The following is a 9,751-nucleotide window of genomic DNA, read 5'->3' on the forward strand; positions in this document are numbered from 1 at the left end:
CCTCAACCGTACAGCGAGTCGTGCAGACAGCCCAAGAGTATCAGTGGATGTGAGCTTCCCTCCGTCCAGGACAGACGCTGTGTCAGTAAAGCCTGCAGGATTATCTAAGACCAAAACTACAAACTATTTTGGCTGATGCCATCTGGCGCACGGACCAGCAGACACATACACACACACACACACACACACACACACACACACACACACACACACACACACACACACACACACACACACACACACACACACACACACACACACACACACACACACACACACACACACACACAATACACTGCATGTATTACTTCATCCGATTTTATTTGATGCCTTATTATTTATTTATTTGATTTTTATTCTAACTAAGTGCAATTGCTGCTGTGAGGTTGAGGAGCCAAATCTAATTAATTTGTGACAATAAAATTATCTGAATCATGCCTGCAGCATATCATCCCTACATTGCGTTTACATTTACATTTTCATTTTGTCATTTAGCTGACGCTTGTTTTGTACAACAAGTTATCAGGAAGGGCACAACTCTATCAGCTGAGTAACAATGTTCAAGTGTTGAGTGCTACAGTGTAGGTTAGTATATTAGGACCTGTGCATGACAGTAAGGTTAGTTAGGGTTAGGTTTTCTTTTATTATTATATATTTTTTATATAATTATGGGGCAAGGACCGAGAATAGGCGACTTCTCTTTGATGACCCTCCCGGAGCTCGGATAGGAGTAGGTCTGAGGCGGCCAGAAGATGCAGAGCATAGGGGTCTTGAGGGTGTGTAGTTAGAAGATGCAGAGCGTAGGGGTCTTGAGGGTGTGTAGTTAGAGACCATTGACTGGAGGTAGGCGGGAGCGGTTCCCTTTGCCGCACGGTATGCCAGGTTGAGGGCCTTGAAGTGGATTCGTGCAGCAATGGGGAGCCAGTGCAGGTCCCTAAGAAGTGGCGTGACATGGGCTGACTTCGGTAGGTTTGAGATCAGGCGGGCCGCTGCGTTCTGAATGAGTTGAGGAGGCTTGGTGGCAGTGGCCGGGAGGCTAGCAAGCAGCACGTTGCAGTAGTTGAGGCGGGAGATGACTGTTGATTGGACGAGGAGTTGGGTGGCTTCTTTTGTCAGGAAGGGGCGGATCCTTCTGACGTTGCTCAGGAGAAATCTGCAGGTTCTGGTTGTCGCTGCGATGTGAGCCATTAATAGGCCATTAATCAACAATCTGAACTGGACTCTTTTTCTGTTTTTGTCTTTTTTGCTCTATTTACTATGTATTTTGCATCGTGCATCTTATTACTCTAATGCTGTTGTTGCTATGGACACCTGGATCTCTCTACAGGGAAAAATAAAGGTTTTCAATCTATCAAATAAATCTATGTGAGACTCCTATGTCCAGATCATGCAGAGCGCCTTTTTAGCAGCTGGAGGCAGCATTTATGTTGTTCATATTTGACCATTAAAAGTGAGCTAATGCCGTTCGAGGTGACGATTTAGGGAGATGCAAAGAAAGGCGTCACTAGAAGCACCTACTTGACCTGTGCATGCGTCCTACGAAATGTCCCACAAAACGTCCATGTATGCGTGAGTGAGTGACCAAAATTGGGGCACTCCTGCATGCCATGGGAAAAAGAAGAATTTTTAAGTGCAATTTTCAGTGAGCTGCTTACAATAACCACATTTTAATTTAACATAATAAGGTTTTTAGCGTGTTTCTTGAAAGTAGTCAGCGTTGGGGCAAATCTGAGACCTTCTGGCAGTGTGTTCCCACTGCATTTGAAACGCTCCCAATTTTGGGGCGAAGTATGAATATGAGAATAATGTAAATTGTTCTCGTTGTTCAGCAGGCCAGCTCTTCGACAGAAGACGACAGCCGTGGGACTATGAAAGCAGAAGACACCCTCCGCTCAATGGTCCTCTTTTAAAGCGGATTATCTTCAAGACAGAGGCGCCCGGGGGAAACATCCACACTGATGGAGTCTGAGAGCCTCAACCTCTCTAACCTTCTCCGGCTGAAGCTGAGATACTGGCAGGGGTCCTGGGGCCGATGACTAGAGAGAGACAGTGGTCGTGACCGTGACCCCGTGTGTGGGAGGAGGAGGAGGAGGAGGAGGAGGAGGAGGAGGAGGAGGAGGAGGAGGAGAAACGCCATGATCTCCACAGCTCTCCGGTGGCTGGTGCTGGTGGCCTTCATCGTCCTGACCGTGGGGGGCAACGTGCTGGTGTGTCTGGCCGTGGGGGTCAGCCGCCGCCTGCGCCGCGTCACCAACTGCTTCGTGGTGTCGCTGGCCGTGACCGACCTCCTGCTGGGCCTGCTCGTGCTGCCCTTCTCCGCCGCCCTGGAGCTGCGCAGCGGACACTGGCCCCTGGGGGGCGCCCTGTGCAACGTCTACGTGTCGCTGGACGTGATGCTGTGCACCGCCTCCATCATGACCCTGCTGGCCATCAGCGTGGACCGCTACCTGGCCATCTGCGCGCCGCTCAGTTACCCCCGGAGGGTGACGCCGGTCAGGGTGGCGCTGGCCATCGCCGCCATATGGACCTTGTCTCTGGCCATGTCCTTCGTGCCCATCCACATGGGCTGGAACACGGCGGACTTCAGCGTGCAGCACGGGGACTGGGGCATGGAGGCGGAGGCCGGCGCCGGGCGACACTGCCGCTTCGAGTGGAATAACAACTACGTGCTCCTGGACGCCTTTGGCACCTTCTACCTGCCGCTGTTGGTCATGTGTGGCATGTACCACTGCATATTCAGAGTGGCACGGGAGCAGGTGATTTAATATATATTATTATTTTGTTTATCTCTTTTATTTTTCAACTCCTACAGTTCGGTCGGGGCGCCTGCACAGCGAGGGAAGGATCTAGGAGAGGTAGTGTGACCTTCCACACGTTACACTCTCCCAGTGAGAGTCCGCGCTGCCAGGTGAAAAGAAGCGGTGGGCTGCTGGCTACACATGTGTCGGAGGAAGCATGTGATAGTCTCCGCCCTCCCAGACCGACGGTAGGGGGTAGAGTGCGCAACGACCAGGAAGGTGATTGGGAATTGGCATAACGACTAACATTGGGATGGGAGAAAAATGGGAAAAAGGAGGAAAAAGATAATAATAAACATTTTTAAATAATGTTGTTTAATGTGTAGTAACACATGTGTAGATGCTTTCAAAAATGGATATGAAAAGACAACTATACTGTACCTCCATTTATTTGTTCATGTTCAACAAATGATTTGTTAAGACATTCATAAAACATCTATAAATCATTTACAGATGCTATTGTGTGCCCTAATCTAAAGTGAAGCCTATTCATCATTAACAAATGTCTAATACAGTTAATTATTTGTTCACTTTTTCATCATCTGTTACAAATGTATTAGACAGCTTTCGGATACACCCTTCTTTGTGACATCAAAGAGTGACAGAATTAGGACTATAGATGAATGCAATTTTATTAACATATAAAATGTGCACACATATGTGTAATTGGGGGGCACTAGGACCCAGGAGTACCCTGGCCAGGTATTGCCAGAGCGCATTAGGAACAAACACATAATTCAAATGTAACGTTAGCGCCCACCACATCAAGTACACAAAATATAAGAGTTGTAGGTCGGAAATGATGGAATATATTTACGAACAAAAAAGGTGTTTAGCCTGCTCATACCTTAAAAGCGTGGGGCAACACGAATAACTTGGCTCTGCTAATGTATTGCTTCCATTCAAACAGACGGCAACAAACATGAAGTCAAGTCTCACTCGCGTGATACTTCCTCCATACTCTGGCAATACCTGGCCAGGGTACTCCTGGGTCCTAGTGCCCCCCACGTTAGACTATATGTTATGTGTGCAGTGCACATGTATTTTACATGTTAATAAAATTGCATTTATCTATAGTTCTAATTCTGTCACTGTTTGATGTCACAAAGAAGGGTGTATCCAAACGCTGTCTACAACATGTGTAACAGGTGATGAAAAAGTCAACAAATAATGAACTGTATTAGACATTGATGAATAGGCTTCACTTTAGATTAGGGCACACAATAGCACCTGCAAATGATTTATAGATGTTTTATGAATGTCTTAACAAATCATAGTTGTTTTTTTTCATATCCATTTTTCAAAGCATCTACAAATGTGTTACTACACATTAAACAACATTATTTAATGATGAACAAATCAAGTACAAACAATGTTGATAATGAGTTATAAATAATGTAGAACTAATTTGTAAATGTTATACAAATATAGTTATAAATGATTTAATAATAATTTATGAATGTATATAAATGGTTTGTTCATGATTAGTTCATTATCTACAAATACCTTATAAAGGTCTTATAACTGAGTGTTATTATAAAGTGTTACCGAGTGTTTGGTCAATAACAGGGGTCTCTGAGTCTATGGTTTCCCTTTTCCACTTTATCCAATAAGGAGATAGTTTTACTTATTTCAAGAAATATTGCCAAGCCAAATGAGCTTATTGCACTCACTGTAAAAACTGAGCATCATCTGGTCATTTTTAAACTATCAGCTAATTGTATTCAACCAAAACTATGTAAAATGCAATTCATAAATGGTTCAAATTAATTTAATTCAGCTCAATTTGATTTAAAACGGCCCATAGATTTTTTTTAATTATGTATAGGTTACTAATAATTATTTAGTAAATATGAATTAACCCCAATCCCCCAATTGTACTTGTGTCAATGACACATTTAGCTCAAAACTAGTTTTTATTTATTATTTTTGCCAGACCAGTTTTGCAGTGAGAGTTCTCTCTCCTGATTGGATAAAGTGGGAAGGGATGCCATAACATATATTTTCTGTTTACTGCAGAGTGGACCAAACACATATCACCGATGGCTGTCGGAGTGTAGAGCTATTATTTTAACATGTAGACCACTTATTTGAACAAACAGAAAAATACCACTTACCCAAGGCCAGATTAAGAATTCAGAGGCCTCTGGGCCAGACTCTTGTGGAGGCCCCCACACACACATACACGTGCACGCACGCACAGTGGCGTTTTTATATGTAAAACATTGGTGGGGCAGCCACTAACCAAGGCTGGCGTAGACTAACAGGTGGCAGCCAGGCTAGCCTTACCTGACGGGGGGAAAAAAGTTGAGATACTTAGATTTTAACTTAGCAGCTCCGCTTTCCCACCGTTTAACTTTTTTATCCATGTTTTTTTAGTCTCATATGATACTAGTACAGTACTACTCGAGTATTAGCCTACTTGATCAACTTGCAAATGCAATTATCGCGGTCAGTGGTCACCTGACCTGACAGTGACCCCTGGACCTGGACGTCAGTGTCACGTCGACTCAACGTCTCTCACCCCCTCATTATCAAACAATCAATCATATTTTTATTTGCAATACAAAAAATGTAATAAAAATAGATAGAGATGAGATGATACTAGTAGTCACTATAGATGCTGTGAAAGTAAACGCTGGATCTGATTATATATATATTCTTTTTCGTATTTCTTAATTTTTTTTACTAGTGTGTAGTGGAGGCCCCTAGTCACTAGGGGGAGCTTGAGGATATCCGCTATCAGCACCGGTGGGTCTCTGCTGTCTGTCATGATCCCAATCTGCCTCATTCGTGTCGGGGCTGGGTTGTGGAGATGCGAAAAATGAAGATAACACAGTGTATAATGTTTTATATATCCCCAAGCATACCCCACATTTAGCATAAAACGCCTGACAATTGCATACCCAAAGTAATTTGCGATTTATTATACTTTATACTTATTGCATTAATGGATTATAAAGCAACAAAAAGAAATGTTTTGACTTGTTATTGCTGTTTTTACCTGTTATAACAAAGGAAAACCTCAAACTCTTATGAAGAGGAGAAAGAATACTGGCTGTGTAGACCTATTTTTAAATAAAACACAGAAAAGGAGAAAAAACAATGGCATCTGTAGACCTACTTTGAAATAGCACCCTGAACTATGCAGCTCTATTTGAGTCCTTCCCTTATTTGTGGAAAATCTATAAAATAAAAAGTACATTTTTCGTTGTTCGCAAATTTCGCATCACATATCAGGCATAGGCTACAGGTAAGCCTGCATTGTTAGTCGTGAAAGCAAATTACTCTGTCCACGCTGAATTAAACCCTCTATTTTCCTCAGACTTTCCTTTTTTTGGATTTATCCATGGTTAGCTTACTGGGGGGTCGGAAACTCAAGATTAGCCACTTGCAGACGGCAGGGAGAGGCACGGGGTGTGACGTACTGTATATTTTTGTTGATGAAATATTTTTGTTGACTAAATATTTTAGTTGATGAAATATTTTTTCATTTCAGTGTCACAGTATGACATCGATCTCCAAAATAAAAAATCTGTTAATCCGGCCGTGCACTTACCTTTAACCTCTAGCCATATTTTCATAAAATTGGCCTAAAAATACACACCTAAGTAAATGGAAGAGTGCTCCACTTCTACAAGGTCCATTTGCATGTTCCTGGTATCTAGGGACATCTATGGATCTCAGGGAATGTATTCCCAGTGTCAGAAATATGGTGTCTGTTACTAGGCTTGAGTAAATTGTAATGAACCAAAGGAGAATATCTTTTTCTTTTTTGTATCTTAACGGTCAATAACACCATGCCACTGAGCTCATTCAGCACCTTCTTGAGATCATTTGTAGCAAATGAATAAAGGGCAGATGATTTACAGCGGGTTTTGTGGATACAGTAGTGAATTTTGACATCCGGACACATGCAATTTGAAATATGAATATAGAATATAGAATATCAGGCTTTTAAATTACATTAGTATGGCCAAGTCACACATCTATGGAACAGGCCAAATATTTTCTTTCCAATGGCAGAGTTCAATCTGGATTTAGTGCCACCAGGCGCCCCTGACGCGTGTTGCTTAATGACAGCGGAAGAGTGCAAGGGCGCTTCCGCATTCTTCGCCGCGCATGCGCATGAGGTCCTCGCTTAGTTCAGACTCCCCATTCAACACGGTGAATCCCAAACTCGAAACTCCGTTAAGCTCCAGAGAGAGAGGCTGAAAACCGCCAGTTCTTGCCCGACGGATGGGAGCCGAATCGGGATCCGAGTTTTCTGATGAATAGCCCCAAAACATGGAGGTCGCGATTCGCGAACGGCGCCGGCTTCGCTGACCAGAGCTCTCTCAGATTCAAAATTGCAGCCTGGAACATACATGTTTCGGAACCAATGTGTAACTAGACAGTTACAATATAACATTTATATTAATTAACCCAGTTAATGCCTTAAGAGAAAGAGTCTGGTGGTCAATTACTACGGAAATGTTGTGTCTTACTAATAATAACTAATTCCGCGGTCAATATAAGTCTCTGTGATACTTTCTGAATATGATTTGGGAATGGGCAGGGTTATATTAGAAGAAAGACAGTGTAAACAATATAATTAACTCTGAATATAATAATGACGAAAAATAAACAGGGTAGTGCACCTTGTTGTGTTGTGTATCCTGTTTATTTTTCGTCATTATTATATTCAGAGTTAATTATATTGTTTACACTGTCTTTCTTCTAATATAACCCTGCCCATTCCCAAATCATATTCAGAAAGTATTACAGAGACTTATATTGACCGCGGAATTAGTTATTATTAGTAAGACACAACATTTCCGTAGTAATTGACCACCAGACTCTTTCTCTTAAGACATTAACTGGGTTAATTAATATAAATGTTATATTGTAACTGTCTAGTTACACATTGGTTCCGAAACATGTATGTTCCAGGCTGCAATTTTGAATCTGAGAGAGCTCTGGTCAGCGAAGCCGGCGCCGTTCGCGAATCGCGACCTCCATGTTTTGGGGCTATTCATCAGAAAACTCGGATCCCGATTCGGCTCCCATCCATCGGGCAAGAACTGGCGGTTTTCAGCCTCTCTCTCTGGAGCTTAACGGAGTTTCGAGTTTGGGATTCACCGTGTTGAATGGGGCGTCTGAACTAAGCGAGGACCTCATGCGCATGCGCAGCGAAGAATGCGGAAGCGCCCTTGCACTCTTCCGCTGTCATTAAGCAACACGCGCCCCTGACAGGGCAGCAAAAGCCGTGAATGAAATCGACTGTAAGTACAGTTACTTTTTTATAATGTAAATTGCTCCGACATTTTTCATCAGATTGCAACGCGACTTCATTTCAAACGTCTTTTTATTTTTATTTTTTTATCTTTTTCCCCCTCCTCCTTTTTCCGATTTGTTCTCCCATCCCACTGTTAGTCGTTATGCCAATTCCCAACCCCCTTCCTGGTTGTTGCACACTTTCCCCTACTGTTGGTCCGAGAGGCCGGAGACTGTCACATGCTTTCCTCCGACGCATGTGCAGCCAGCCGGCAGCCAGCCTGGCCGCGCAGATTCTCACCGGGAGAGTGTAACGTGTGGAAGGTCGCACTACCTCTCTCCAGATCCTACCTTCGCTGAGCAGGCGCCCCGACCGAACTGTAGGGGTCGCTGTCCACAACGCCCAGGACCCACCCACGGCTCCCCTCCCCCTAACTCAGCCAAACGAGTTAGTATAGCGATCAGCCCGAGCCAAGGCAATGCTGACTCTCCGGGAGTCGAGACCGCAGCCTCTTGCATCGGTGACGAGCACAATGTCCGCTACGCCACCTGACCGCCCATAAAACTCCCATTTTTAATCAGAGCCCTAACTTTGCAGCCATCAGCTCGTCTTTGCCCCGTAATCTATCTAGCGTCTGCCCATCTGCTATACCCGACTCTCTCTCTAACCTCCACCCCTCTCTTCTCTCAGGTGCGGCGTATCCGCGCCGCCACTCCGTCATTCGCCCGTACGGCGTCGGTGACCGCCTGGTCCCGGGAGCACAAGGCCACGGTGACGCTGGCGGCCGTGCTGGGAGCCTTCGTCATCTGCTGGTTCCCATACTTCACCTTCTTCACCTGCATGGGCATCCGGGCGGAGACGGACCCGCCCTCGGCCGTCCACTCCGTGGTGCTGTGGCTGGGCTACTTCAACTCCGCCCTGAACCCCATCCTGTACCCGGCGCTCAACAGGGACTTCCGCAAGGCCTACTCCGACCTGCTGCACTGCAAGGGACCCTGGTGCCGGCACATGCAGTTCTCGCTCACACGAGTTCCTCCACAGAAACTAACGCCCCTGGCTAACGGACACATGGAACGTGCGGAAGCGCTTAGTAAAGAAAACGTCTATGAGGGGAATAGCCCGGCTTTTCAAGAGAGTAATGGCTACGCCAACACTGATCCGCCGAGGAGAAATGCAACGGATCTACCACACTGGCAAACTGTATAGTGAAGTCATTATTTGCTCCACAGCTTTCTAAGCCAAGCATAATAACAACTAGAATCAGTGATAATGCCAAGGACAAGATGCAATTCAATGGATGTGACCTTGACTTTTGACCTCTTTATTCGCTTCTAGATTAGACATTTAACGAAGTCATATTTAACATGAATAACGTGAAATATACAATATTTATCGTAGCTGCTGCACTGTGAGCAACTCTGTGCTCTTCAGTGTGTGAAGAAATGCATACAGTATTGTGTGTCTATCTAAAGAGAGATAATGAGAAAAGCCAAACTGGGCCTTGGCCAATAAAGGAAGTAATTAACAAAAAGACAGAGTTTTTATTTTTTTAATTTTATTTAACCAGGCAGATCAATTAAAATATTTTTTTATTTACAATGACGGCCTGCCGAGAGGAAGAAAGGGCCCCTTGAACAGTAACAGGGGAAGTTATATATATATATATATATATATATATATATATATATATATATAT

At 44.2% G+C, this 9,751-nt stretch overlaps 1 protein-coding gene across 1 annotated transcript; it reads left to right on the forward strand.

Moving 5' to 3' along the window:
* Window positions 1–2,107: 2,107 nt before the first annotated feature.
* On the forward strand, window positions 2,108–9,261 carry hrh2b (histamine receptor H2b; the record flags this gene model as incomplete). Its single annotated transcript, XM_084319751.1, has 2 exons — window positions 2,108–2,756; window positions 8,746–9,261. The coding sequence occupies exons 1-2, from the start codon at window positions 2,136–2,138 to the stop codon at window positions 9,259–9,261; spliced, it is 1,137 nt and encodes a 378-aa protein (XP_084175877.1). The 5' UTR covers window positions 2,108–2,135.
* Between the last annotated feature and the right edge of the window lie 490 nt (window positions 9,262–9,751).

The sequence above is a fragment of the Notolepis coatsorum genome (genome assembly GCF_963971535.1).
Source record: "Notolepis coatsorum genome assembly, chromosome: 8".
In the NCBI taxonomy this organism is placed as follows: Eukaryota; Metazoa; Chordata; class Actinopteri; order Aulopiformes; family Paralepididae; genus Notolepis; species Notolepis coatsorum.